Source organism: Pseudochaenichthys georgianus, chromosome 23, assembly GCF_902827115.2.
Source record: "Pseudochaenichthys georgianus chromosome 23, fPseGeo1.2, whole genome shotgun sequence".
In the NCBI taxonomy this organism is placed as follows: domain Eukaryota; kingdom Metazoa; phylum Chordata; class Actinopteri; order Perciformes; family Channichthyidae; genus Pseudochaenichthys; species Pseudochaenichthys georgianus.
The window spans coordinates 183,597-197,500 of record NC_047525.1 but is presented as its reverse complement, the minus strand read 5'-3'; the positions used below and the strand labels follow the sequence as shown (position 1 = coordinate 197,500).

Sequence of the window (13,904 nt, the reverse complement as noted above, 5' to 3'; positions counted from 1 at the left end):
TCAACAATATACGGGCGAGCAAAGTATCCAACCCCCCAACACGTGGTGGATTGTCTGAATCACAAATGGCCAGGTCGGGTCATTAAGGACCAGAGTTCTTGCTGGGTTATTAAGCTATTGAGTCATTACGAAAATGTAGTTCCCTTTTACGTAGAAGTGTGTCAGCTGACCTGGATCCTAGCTGGCACATTGTTGCCACACACGACAGCACACCCTGCGCTCTGACTGCATGTGACTGGTTTCATACCTAAAGACATGTTGTATGACCACAGACACTCAGATACCCGACGTGGGGCGAAGGACAGGGGGATCACAGAGGAGCAGGGGGTGGGATCAGCCCGCCGGGTTACTGCGAACACATCACTCCAGCATTAAGTGTTTATCCTCCAGCCTTTCAAAGGTTACTGTGCGGAAGATAGAACAAATGTATTGAGGATTTAGGAGGATACATATATTGCAGGACATGTGTGTACTATTGAGCATGAACCACACCTTTCTCTGTTGAATAGCTGCACCCCTCTCACTGACTCCAGAAAGCGCCTCCTTGGTTCCTTCTGTTCTTCTGAAGCTCCTCAAACAGCGTGAGCACGCTTTGTGTGCGAGCAGCATATCTCCTATTGGAGCGGCCGTCCTCTGCGGGTTCTCACGGTCATCAGAAGCCTTTTGGAGTCAGCAGACGATGCTCCAGTGTGCCCGCTCCTTTCCTCACGTAACCTCTTCTGTGCTCTTAACATATACAACAACGTGTAGAATTACAAAGAAGACACACAACTCAATCAATCAATCAATCAATCATCAATCAATCAATCAATCAATCAATCAATCAATCAATCAATCAATCATCAATCAATGTTTATTTATATAGCCCAATATCACAAATGTTACATTTGTCTCAGTGGTCTTCACAGTGTGTACAGAATATCAGTATGACAATACGACACCCTCTGTCCTCAGACCCTCTGTCCTCAGACCCTCTGTCCTTAGACCCTCTGTCCTCAGACCCTCTGTCCTTAGACCCTCTGTCCTTAGACCCTCTGTCCTTAGACCCTCTGCCCTTAGACCCTCTGTCCTTAGACCCTCTGTCCTCAGACCCTCTGTCCTTAGACCCTCTGTCCTCAGACCCTCTGTCCTTAGACCCTCTGTCCTTAGACCCTCTGTCCTCAGACCCTCTGTCCTCAGACCCTCTGTCCTTAGACCCTCTGTCCTCAGACCCTCTGTCCTCAGACCCTCTGTCCTCAGACCCTCTGTCCTTAGACCCTCTGTCCTCAGACCCTCTGTCCTTAGACCCTCTGTCCTCAGACCCTCTGTCCTCAGACCCTCTGTCCTCAGACCCTCTGTCCTCAGACCCTCTGTCCTTAGACCCTCACATCGTACAAGGAAACACTTCCGGAGAAAACCCCCAGTTTAAGGGAACATGGAGAAACCTCAGGGAGAGCAGCAGAGGAGGATCCCTCTCCCAGGACGGACAGACGTGCAATAGATGCCGTGTGTAAATTGAAAAGATAATACATTTGCAACATAGGTAGTCCAGATGTTTGGAAATGCATGTGTGTATAATAGGAAGATGAATCCACGAGGATGTCAACAATCCTGTGGGAGCCATCAGGGAAGCAGTGTGATGAGAGTCAGGCAGGACCGCAGGATCATCCATGACTCCGGGTCCCGGCGTATATAGACACCAAAAAGAAAGACATTTGGGGAAGCTGGGTTAATGGGAACATGAGTGTACACGGGTAGAGACAGAGAGAAGGAAGAAGGAAGATGTCCCCATGAGAGGACACGGGTACAGACAGAGAGAAGGAAGAAGGAAGATGTCCCCCGACAAACTAAGCCGATATCAGCAAAACTAGGGGCTGAATCTAATCAGCCCTAACTATAAGCTTTATCAAAAAGGAAGGTCTTAAGCGTACTCTTAGAAACGGATAGGGTGTCTGCCGCCCGAACACAAACTGGAAGCTGATTCCACAAATGTGGAGCTTGATGAGAAAAGGCTCTGGCTCCCATTGTACTTTTAGAGACTCTAGGAACAACCAACAACCCTGCATTCTTGGAGCGCAATGCCCTAGTAGGCCAGCAGGGTATAATGAGTTCTTTAAGGTAAGATGGCGCCTGCCCATTAAGGGCTTTGTAGGCGAGAAGAAGAATTTTAAATTCTATCCTGTGTTCTATAGGGAGCCAGTGTAAGGCAGCCAGAACAGGAGTAATGTGGTCCCTTTTCCTAACTCTGGTTAGTACACGAGCCGCAGCATTTTGAATCAGCTGAAGCCACTTGACTGACTTCTTGGTACTCCCTGATAATAAAGAGTTACAATAATCCAGCCTAGAAGTAACAAATGCATGGACTAGTTTCTCTGCATCGTTTTGAGGCAAGATATGCCTGATTTTTGCAATGTTACGTAGATGGAAGTAGGCGGTCCTTGAAATTGATTTTATGTGGGCGTTAAAGGATAAATCCTGATCAAATATAACACCAAGATTCCTTACAGTCTCACTGGAGGCCAAATTAATGCCATCCATAGTTAGTATATCTTTAGATAATTTGTTTCGTAGATTCTTCGGGCCAAGTACAATAACTTCAGTTTTGGTCGTGTTTAACATCAAAAAGTTTAAGGTCATCCACGTTTTTAAGTCCTTAAGGCAGTCTTGAATTTTATTTAGATGATTAATTTCATCAGGCTTGATTTATAAATATAGTTGAGTATCATCCGCATAACAATGAAAGTTTACAGAATGATTCCTTATAATATTGCCTAACGGAAGCATATATAATGTGAACAGTAGGTCCGAGCACTGAGCCCTGTTATGGTTAAAAAAGCACATAAAATCATTGCTACTGAGTGCTAAGGGAACAGAAGGCTCAATGGAGCTGTGGCTCTCTGTCAGCCTGGCTACAGTGCTGAAAAGAAATCTTGCATTATTCTTATTCTCATCTATTAATGAAGAGTAGTAGGCTGCTCTCGCTTTACGCAGTGCTTTCTTATATTCATTGAGAGTAATATGCCAAATTAAACGAGATTCTTCAAGTTTAGTGGAACGCCCTATCCTTTCAAGTTGTCTCGACTTTTGCTTTATTCTGCGGGTTTCGGCATTATGCCATGGAGCTAATGTATGTTGTTTTATTTTCTTCTTTTTCAAAGGAGCAACATAGTCTCATTTTATTCGCAGCGCATCTATAGCACTATCAACAACATGATCAATTTGGGGTGGTGTACATTTTGTATAAGTTTCCTCCCCTACATGCAGACATGCTATCCAGTTAAGTATTGGTGGAATCTCTTCCTTACATGTGGCTATAGCACTGACAGGAACTTTTGGCAACTGCACATCTCTATCAATGTCGCCAACAGTTGAAATTGTTTCACCAGGTTGCTGCTGAAAGATATTGCAATTTGAATGTATGACAAGTTGTTTTAAACTAAAGAGGTACTCGAGCGACGTACATCGGGGGACCTGTAGATCAAAGCAGCAGGCCTCGGCCCGGCCCCTCTAGTGTTGCGGGTCAGGATGTAAGTGCTGCAGGAAGGATAGTGGTCTGTGGTGCTTGAGAAGGATATCCAGCAGACAGTGGAGCTCCAGCCTCAACATGCCAGCACAAGCACTTTGTGGAACAGTCCGCCTATGATGGACATTCTAAATCTAAAAGCTCTGGAAATGTTAAATGTTTTTTTGTGGGTCACCTTTCAATTATATTGTAGACGTTACTTTACAAAAGAGGTTAATCATTTAGTTGTGCTTTATTTGTATTGTGTGTTTGCAGATTGTATCAGGACCGGGTGTGTGTGCCCCCCCCGCTGCAGAGGCCCTCTCTTCTTGTTTGGAGGTATCACTGAAACCGCTTCTTTCTTTATTCATTTTTACGTTTCATTTTTAGTTCAGTAACTGATTCATGTGCTCGTCTGCAGTTGAGTTGAATCACGAACGCCTCTGCAGTAACGCAGCCACAGCCTTCTGGAGACAATATTCATGTCTTTGTGTCCATTTCTAAAAAGACTGCAGCTCACATCCTTTTGTCATAACGGTGGGTTAGAAACTACAACCTGCATAATACATGGCCTTGGTGCTTTTGTGAACATGTGTGTTGATTTAGAATAAGTGTGCACTGCATGAAGCCAGCACACAGGCTGTTCTGCAGCAGCTGGTCTCAGGCTACAGGTTTGCTTTGCCACTGTACATGAGAGGCTGAGGGTCTGCTCTGTGTCAGGTCCTGATGAGCAGTGCAGTGCAGCCTCTGCTGCAGTCAGTGAGCGACTCCATCGAGGCCATCATCATCACGCTGCACCAAGAAGACTTCTCAGGGTGAGTACCTCTGCAGGACCCTGAAGAAACGCCACAGAGCAGATCTCTGCTCCACTGGACTCCTTTGTTTACTTCAGTAACAACGTGACATCATGGAACACTTGCGCTCCTATTGGCTAGCGCTCCAACACTTTGTACGTGATAGGCTAAGGGGCGGGACATCTCTAAGCTGTTGACCAATCACAACAGAACCGGCCAGCTAACCAATCAGAGCAGACTGGGCTCTGGTTTCAGACAGAGGGTGAAAAGAGGTGCAGCAGCACGAGAAAAATAAAGAGCTTTTTGAACCTTAAAGCATGGAGACGTGTCACAGTAGAGACACTACATACTGATATACACCTGAACATCAGCAGGAGAGGACTCTTTAAAGTAGAGACACTACATACTGATATACACCTGAACATCAGCAGGAGAGGACTCTTTAAAGTAGAGACACTACATACTGATATACACCTGAACATCAGCAGGAGAGGACTCTTTAAAGTAGAGACACTACATACTGATATACACCTGAACATCAGCAGGAGAGGACTCTTTAAAGTAGAGACAGTACATACTGATATACACCTGAACATCAGCAGGAGAGGACTCTTTAAAGTAGAGACACTACATACTGATATACACCTGAACATCAGCAGGAGAGGACTCTTTAAAGTAGAGACACTACATACTGATATACACCTGAACATCAGCAGGAGAGGACTCTTTAAAGTAGAGACACTACATACTGATATACACCTGAACATCAGCAGGAGAGGACTCTTTAAAGTAGAGACACTACATACTGATATACACCTGAACATCAGCAGGAGAGGACTCTTTAAAGTAGAGACACTACATACTGATATACACCTGAACATCAGCAGGAGAGGACTCTTTAAAGTAGAGACACTACATACTGATATACACCTGAACATCAGCAGGAGAGGACTCTTTAAAGTAGAGACACTACATACTGATATACACCTGAACATCAGCAGGAGAGGACTCTTTAAAGTAGAGACACTACATACTGATATACACCCGAACATCAGCAGGAGAGGACTCTTTAAAGTAGAGACACTACATACTGATATACACCCGAACATCAGCAGGAGAGGACTCTTTAAAGTAGAGACACTACATACTGATATACACCTGAACATCAGCAGGAGAGGACTCTTTAAAGTAGAGACACTACATACTGATATACACCTGAACATCAGCAGGAGAGGACTCTTTAAAGTAGAGACACTACATACCGATATACACCTGAACATCAGCAGGAGAGGACTCTTTAAAGTAGAGACACTACATACTGATATACACCTGAACATCAGCAGGAGAGGACTCTTTAAAGTAGAGACACTACATACCGATATACACCTGAACATCAGCAGGAGAGGACTCTTTAAAGTAGAGACACTACATACCGATATACACCTGAACATCAGCAGGAGAGGACTCTTTAAAGTAGAGACACTACATACTGATATACACCTGAACATCAGCAGGAGAGGACTCTTTAAAGTAGAGACACTACATACTGATATACACCTGAACATCAGCAGGAGAGGACTCTTTAAAGTAGAGACACTACATACTGATATACACCTGAACATCAGCAGGAGAGGACTCTTTAAAGTAGAGACACTACATACTGATATACACCTGAACATCAGCAGGAGAGGACTCTTTAAAGTAGAGACACTACATACTGATATACACCTGAACATCAGCAGGAGAGGACTCTTTAAAGTAGAGACACTACATACTGATATACACCTGAACATCAGCAGGAGAGGACTCTTTAAAGTAGAGACACTACATACTGATATACACCTGAACATCAGCAGGAGAGGACTCTTTAAAGTAGAGACACTACATACTGATATACACCTGAACATCAGCAGGAGAGGACTCTTTAAAGTAGAGACACTACATACCGATATACACCTGAACATCAGCAGGAGAGGACTCTTTAAAGTAGAGACACTACATACCGATATACACCTGAACATCAGCAGGAGAGGACTCTTTAAAGTAGAGACACTACATACTGATATACACCTGAACATCAGCAGGAGAGGACTCTTTAAAGTAGAGACACTACATACTGATATACACCTGAACATCAGCAGGAGAGGACTCTTTAAAGTAGAGACACTACATACTGATATACACCTGAACATCAGCAGGAGAGGACTCTTTAAAGTAGAGACACTACATACTGATATACACCTGAACATCAGCAGGAGAGGACTCTTTAAAGTAGAGACACTACACACTGATATACACCTGGACATCAGCAGGAGAGGACTCTTTAAAGGAGAGACACTACACACTGATATACACCTGGACATCAGCAGGAGAGGACTCTTTAAAGGAGAGACACTACACACTGATATACACCTGAACATCAGCAAGAGAGGACTCTTTAAAGTAGAGACACTACATACTGATATACACCTGAACATCAGCAGGAGAGGACTCTTTAAAGGATGGTTGTTAGAGGGCTTACTAATCAAACTTATATCCCTGTGAAGACCTATGTCACTGGTCCATGATCTTGTGAGTGTACGTGTGGCACCTCTAATGTGTGTGTCCTTGTTCTGTTCTCTCTGGAGACATAACTGTGTTTAAATGTGTGTGTTGCAGGCCTCTGAGCAACCCTGATAAGCCCGATGTCCCGTGCTCCCTCTACATGAAAGAGCTGCAGGGCTTCATTTCCAGAGTCATGGCCGACTACTTCAGACACTTCCAGTGTGTGGATTTCATCTACGAGAGCACCGAGTCCATCGCTCAGAGGGCCATCGAGCTGTTCATCCGCCACAGCAGCCTGCTGCGGCCCCTGGGGGAGGGGGGCAAGATGAGGCTGGCTGCTGACTGCGCTCAGGTGAGGGACCTCTTCCTGCTTTCTAAGGGTCCTCCCCTGGTCCTTCAGCAGGCTGTCAGGCCACGTTTACACGGAGATGAAAACGAACCTTAGTCGATATAAAAAAAGTATTCCATCCACGCGGAATCGGATCAAGAAATGTGTCCGTCCCATAGGGTCCGTCCACATGAGACCGCTCGACCCGCTGGAGGCGCTGTAGTACATATGCCGGGCCTGTTAGTGGCGCTGTATTTCCGCCACAAAATACACCGAAAGCAGCAAAGAAGACCCCCGAGCATGGTTGCCTGGTTGCCTTCTGTTTATTCTCCGCGGTGGACTTAGCAACATGTAGTTCATGTAGTTCTCCATGTCCACTTGTTGCTGATGGCTGTGGTCGAGGAGCTGTAGATTCTGCACTAACATCTGTATCATGGTCAGTAGCGTCTGGAGCACGAAAGCAATACTGTGATCCGCCATTATTGTTGTTGTTGTTGGCGAAACACATCAGCAATGACGCGGGGGTGAGCAGCAGAGGTGGGGAGAGGCGGGGCTATGGCTTCATCGTTATCAGGAAATGGTCGTATAGGACATTAACACGCGGAGCCGTTAGGGCCCCCAGAGCGTTTCGTCCGCAGATCTACCCACCCTGGGAGCCGTTATCATTTGAGGGCTCAGTTTCCACGGTTCCGTTACGGCCTCGTGTCGACGAACCGTCCATACGAGAGAGAACTGTATATACAGCCCGTTTCGTCAACGTGGCCTCAGTCCAGTGTGTGTGTGTGTGTGTGTGTGTGTGTGTGTGTGTGTGTGTGTGTGTGTGTGTGTGTGTGTGTGTGTGTGTGTGTGTGTGTGTGTGTGTGTGTGTGTGTGTGTCAGATGGAGTTGGCGGTGGCTCCTCTGTGCAGGAGAGTGTCTGACTTGGGGAAGCCGTACCGGATGCTGCGCTCCTTCAGGTTGGTGTGCTTCTCTCTATGCTCCTGTCCAGTAGAGAGTGTATATGCATATAGTGATATATCTAACATCACCTTTACAACTGTGTTGCAAGGCAACAATGTGTCACGCCCTGGCTCAAGGACGCACAAAGGAAGGAGACCACATGTGATTCATATCCAATTAAAGTGCATTTATTTAAAGAAACTAAGTTAATTATGAAGTCAGTTAATCAGTCATGTGTGCAGTGGGTGGGTGTGTGAACATGCACCAGTGTATAAAGCAAGCCCAGAGGAGAGAGAGACTGACTGCGCAGGCACCCATACTTGTAGCTGAGCAGTCAGTCTAAATCAGGAGCCATCAGTCTCTCCTGATTGGGGGAGTGGCTAACCGGGGGAGTGGCTAACCAGGGACCTGGGTCTCAGGCCGAGGGGCCGTCACAAATGTTAGTGGAAGGAATTTGGTAATGTTCAAGAGAGGCTCTGCAACACGTTGCTCTGCATGGAGGAAGGGTTTCAAAATGATCTGTGGCTGCAGCTCAATATAACCAAATGAATTGTATCAGAAGTATTGAAGCAATAAAGATAAAGGCAATGACTTACTCAGGTTGCTCTCTCGTTGGAGTTGATTTGTATAATAATCTGAAACTGAATAAAATAGGGCTGTTTGGAAGGAGGGAAACCAATCAAATGCTGTATGCTTATTTTTTTATACAAAAACTGGTATACTTAACAATAGGCAAATCTAAAAATATGGGAATGTGTGTTTCAGGCCGCTGCTGTTCCAGAGCAGCGAGCTGATCTCCAGCAGCCTGGCTGTGGGGGAGCTGTTCCCCTGCAGCACCCTGCTGCACTTCTTCTTCACCAGAGCCCCCCCCGAGCTCAAGTCTCCACACCAGGTCTACACACACACACACACACACACTTTTGTTTTACTTGTGAGAACTCTTATTCCTGCTTTTGGTGTACATCTATACTTAAAGTCCCCCCCCCCCCCCCCCCACAGAGAGCCGAGTGGTCTGTGGCGCGGTATTCCCAGTGGCTGGACGATCACCCCTCTGAGCGGGACCGGCTCTCCCTCATCAGGTCTGTTCTCATTCTCTTACCCTTTAAAGTGAGCATGCTGCATGGTTTAACAATCATATAACATCCATCATCTGAATAAGTTGCAGGATCAAGTGCAAACTGGGACTGACGCAACAACACTGTGTCAGAAACCATTGTGTGGAATCTGATAATAGCATAACTCTCCTGAGATAAGTGCTGCGACAGAGCGGCGACATCACACGGCCTGTCTATAACCATAACGTTAAACAAGTGATGACTCATTGCAGAGTCCTTTTGCTAAATGAAACGTAATGCAATACACCTCTGCATACTCACATTAAAGACAGCCACCTGGTGCATGTTGTGTTGAAGCGCTTCAGATCTGGTGCATTACGTGCTTCAGACATTTGAAATGGTATCTTATATTCACTCACGGTCAACTCGATAAGTGAACGTCACCAGCTGTAACTGTGCTCTCCTGCAGGGGCGCGCTGGAGGCCTACGTGCAGGCGGTGAGGGCCCGGCAGGGGAAGGAGTTTGCTCCCATCTACCCCATCATGCTCCAGCTGCTCCAGAGAGGCAGCAGTGTCTAGTCGCTGCTCCTGAGCCCCCTCTGCAGCACGTGTGTGGGTTGGGTTTCGTGCTTCCTTTGCTCTCGAGAAGTGGAGCAGCTGAAAGGGATCTTTCTAACTGGACTATGATCACTGTCGTGGCGGGGCACTCCATCCTGAACCCAACACTTAGGGGACACCCTGAGTGACCCACGTCTTACCTCCTACCATGACACTTAGTGTAACATCTGTGTGTGGCCAGCTGAGCCATGTGGTCTCTAGTACACAGAGCCATGTGGTCTCTAGTACACAGAGCCATGTGGTCAGAGGTCGTTGCTGTTCTTGAATGACTTGAGAATAAATGGGGACATGTTTGAAGGGTTTTTATTTGTACAGTACTTCATTAGAAGCAGGGATGATCTCACACACACACACACACACACAGTATGACAGCACACACAGGGGCTCACACAGGCCACTTCCACTGGTTGGTGGGGGGTTCCTCTATCAGCGGCTCCCAGGGTTTCCACTCAGACATCTTCCTGGCCAGAGACAGCTCACACTCAGCCTGCACACAGGACGCACAGCGCTTCAGATAGAACGCTTTCAGGAAATACATTTACACAAATTCCATTCGTTGCTAAGGGAGGTGAAAAGACTCTGGGAGGTTTGAGCTTATCAGGCAAGAGGCCATCTGTAGGATCCAACTGTGAACCACCCGGCAGCAGAAATACGTTTCATCCCATGAAGCGATCAGAGACCAGAGAACAGGGGGGTGCATCGGGCCAGACCAAGTCCCTCGTGGTGTCTCCCTGCTGCAGCACCAAGTGCATCATGTGTGAAGGCACTTATCAGGGACCTACCTGGAAGATAACCTCCTCGATCTGCCCACAGTTGATCTTATTCTCCAGCTTCTCCACATCAGGCTCCTGAGGACAGACACAGTCATGAAGCACACTCCAACCCAATCCTCAAAGACATTTCAAAATCACTACAATCATTTTGCCAATAAGAAAATAACACCAGCATGCTCATTGGCTCTCAGTAAATGATAGATGGAGAATGCATCTTCTCTCTGCTCTGTTCATATTTTTCATAACAAGGATTTGTTTCCATGACACAAAACAGAATTCATAATACGAACATAGAAAATACTTTGGGAACCGGACAAATGATATTCTAAACATCGATATCGACTGAGAAATGTGCACCAGCAGCCAAAGGATCTCCTCACTCACTGATTGGACGTGGTTGAACCTCTCGCCCACCAGCTGCTCGGTGTACTTCCTGTAGGCGGCGTCCTGCGGCATGGTCTGCAGGGACGCCAGGATCTTGGAGTAGAGACTCCTCAGACGCTGAGACAGAGCAGGGGGTCAGCGGAGGTAGTACACAGTAGGGCTGCTCAATTAATCGTATTTTAATCGCGATTACAATTATGGCTTGCAACGATTACGAAAACAACGTAATCGAAATAAAACGGTTTTCAGTTGAGTTATACTTAAAGTTCTGGGTAATCAACTGTTAAAAACAAACTGTTCACATTTTTTTTCTCCAATAAATGGATGTTTTCAAAGTCAATGAATAATCACATTTAATAATCGCAATTACAGTTATTGACCCAAATAATGGAGATTATGCTTTTTGCCAGAATCGAGCCGCCCTCATGCACAGGGACTAAAAGTGATGGCTGCAGGACGTCATGTGATCACAGATGGACGTGAGGACACGGGGCTCACCTCATGAGGATTGTGGGACACAGCCAGGCCCACCAGGCCGGTCGTCTGGAAGAGAGGAGGACACCAGCGCACATCTTTTTAATGTGAATAATGCTTTTTTGTTTTGTTTTATAAATGGTCTTTCGCGCCCTAACACTCAGTCGGCTTAACTACAGACGCTGTGAATCAATCACTGATATATCATTTACAATACTCACCAGAATATCAGCAGTATAGTGATTTCACTAATCAATGTTTCAACAGAACAATGTTTTCAAAGTGAAATGAAAAGGGAAAAGAGTTGATGACTGGCTGCATTCAGATGTGCAGTACCAGGCCTTACAGATGTGCAGTACCAGGCCTTACAGATGTGCAGTACCAGGCCTTACAGATGTGCAGTACCAGGCCTTACAGATGTGCAGTACCAGGCCTTACAGATGTGCAGTACCAGGCCTTACAGATGTGCAGTACCAGGCCTTACAGATGTGCAGTACCAGGCCTTACAGATGTGCAGTACTAGGCCTTACAGATGTGCAGTACTAGGCCTTACAGATGTGCAGTACCAGGCCTTACAGATGTGCAGTACCAGGCCTTACAGATGTGCAGTACCAGGCCTTACAGATGTGCAGTACCAGGCCTTACAGATGTGCAGTACCAGGCCTTACAGATGTGCAGTACCAGGCCTTACAGATGTGCAGTACCAGGCCTTACAGATGTATAGTACCAGGCCTTACAGATGTATAGTACTAGGCCTTACAGATGTGCAGTACCAGGCCTTACAGATGTATAGTACTAGGCCTTACAGATGTATAGTACTAGGCCTTACAGATGTATAGTACTAGGCCTTACAGATGTACAGTACTAGGCCTTACAGATGTATAGTACTAGGCCTTACAGATGTACAGTACTAGGCCTTACAGATGTATAGTACTAGGCCTTACTAGCAACAACATATTATACTTATATCATCTCATAATATGAGGTCTACCTGCAGTTCCTGCTATGACTAATCCAGCATTAAGTGCATCGACATGTTTCACATGCTGTGAGGAACCAGCAGGACCTCATCATATTGACAAACTACAATGTAACTTTATTTCATTCTGTTGCTACTACTAATGATGCACCTTTACAACTTAAACCATTGAAATGGATAGTCCATTTATAATAATTGTATGCTTATCTTAAAGATGCACGAGTGACTGGACCCGACACTCTTCCATAAGTGGGTCAAAAAGGACCCGTATTAGAATAATGTGTTTTTATGCCATTTTTGGCTAAGAAAAAGCACTTGTATATTTTGGTTCACACTAGAATTATTTTTTATATTTCATTTTTCACTATTTATAATTTGACATTGTTTTTACATTTTGAAAAGAAAAACGAAACACCATAGAAAATGCATGCGGGTCATTTTTGACCCACTTATGGAAGCTTGGGGTGGAAATACAAAAACTACAATTTCTTAAAATTGTAATGGCATGATATCCAAAACATGTTTTTAGAGGAATAGCTGGAATATGAAATGAAAAAATATATAATTACAAAGATACTCTAAGAAAACCACCTCACAGGGTCAAAAAAGACCCACTTATGCATCTAAGGGTTAAGCTATGCTGTAGTTACCGCCGGCTCTCCCCGGCAGGGTCTCTGTCCGGTCGTTCTGAACCTGTGTGTAATAGTAACCCCTGTGAATAATATAAACCCGTGTTTATGTGTCATTAACCTGTCCGGCAGCTAACTGCCAACACAATGCTAACTCAGCTAGCATCCCACCTCCTGTTTAAACTGCACTATTGGCCGATGATAGTAAACCGTAAACTGTAATAATATGGTGAGAACAAATATTAACTCAGTTTGAACTGCATTCTTTTTGCCGTTAAACAAAACATGACCTCTCGTCCTACCTTTTTCAGCAGCCCAGCCATTTTCCTCAGCGGACACAACTACTTCCGGCTAGTAAATATGACGTCAGCGATGGCGCCTTTTAAGACACCCAAGCACGCCCCTTAGTGTTGTAAAAAAATGATTCTATACAAACACAACGTTTAGCCACAGCATCATTAAAAGGGTATAGGCCTACAAATATTGTTAAAATGACAGAATACGGCAACTTCCTGTTTGTATGCACAGTATGATGTTAACCATCAGCACAGCGTGTGGAAACAATTGATTTTGTCCAAAAATATCTTATTCACAAATGTTGCTTTTTCAAATGTACCCAGTTGTCATTGTCTTTCTAAATTAAATACTAAATCAATTACAAAAGATTTATTAAATTATGCAAAAGTAAACAAGTACTTTAATTCCTGAATGACCACTTGTGGTTTCTTTTCCTTTCTGTTCAAAAAGCCCTCAGTTTTGTGAATTGATGTTTATGTACCTTTTTATTGTGTATTTGATATCATTTTTAAATAATGAAAAATACGAAATTGAAAAAAGTCTTAAAATGAACAGTGCCGGGGCGTGGCGCCCCCTGCTGCCGGTCAGCATCATGTCATTCATAGAACCA

At 45.0% G+C, this 13,904-nt stretch overlaps 2 protein-coding genes across 2 annotated transcripts in view; one reads left to right on the top strand and one right to left on the bottom strand.

The window, feature by feature from the left end:
• The window catches only part of cog5 (component of oligomeric golgi complex 5), a 76,843-nt gene extending 66,788 nt beyond the window's left edge, over positions 1-10,055 (top strand). Inside the window, exons 16-22 of the mRNA XM_034075274.2 lie at positions 3,758-3,820; positions 4,202-4,296; positions 6,934-7,171; positions 8,027-8,103; positions 8,852-8,978; positions 9,086-9,165; positions 9,611-10,055. Of these exons, the coding sequence (XP_033931165.1) occupies positions 3,758-3,820; positions 4,202-4,296; positions 6,934-7,171; positions 8,027-8,103; positions 8,852-8,978; positions 9,086-9,165; positions 9,611-9,719 (789 nt within the window). The 3' untranslated portion in view covers positions 9,720-10,055. The remainder of the gene's footprint in view (positions 1-3,757; positions 3,821-4,201; positions 4,297-6,933; positions 7,172-8,026; positions 8,104-8,851; positions 8,979-9,085; positions 9,166-9,610) is intronic.
• On the bottom strand, positions 10,046-13,365 carry ndufa5 (NADH:ubiquinone oxidoreductase subunit A5). The gene is made up of 5 exons (XM_034075279.2): positions 13,300-13,365; positions 11,414-11,458; positions 10,916-11,032; positions 10,541-10,606; positions 10,046-10,245 (listed from the first exon to the last, which is right to left on the bottom strand). Exons 1-5 carry the CDS (start codon positions 13,318-13,320, stop codon positions 10,144-10,146), a joined length of 351 nt encoding a protein of 116 aa, XP_033931170.1. The 5' UTR covers positions 13,321-13,365; the 3' UTR covers positions 10,046-10,143.
• Positions 13,366-13,904: the final 539 nt, after the last annotated feature.

Bases quoted from the DNA above. Each gene is read 5' to 3' on its own strand.
- ndufa5 (XM_034075279.2), bottom strand. From the start codon at position 13,320: ATGGCTGGGCTGCTGAAAAAG. The intron at 11,459-13,299 runs GTAGGACGAGAG...CCTCTCTTCCAG, and splicing joins TGGCTGGGCTGCTGAAAAAG to ACGACCGGCCTGGTGGGCCT. The intron at 10,246-10,540 runs GTAGGTCCCTGA...TCCTGTGTGCAG, and splicing joins TCGAGGAGGTTATCTTCCAG to GCTGAGTGTGAGCTGTCTCT.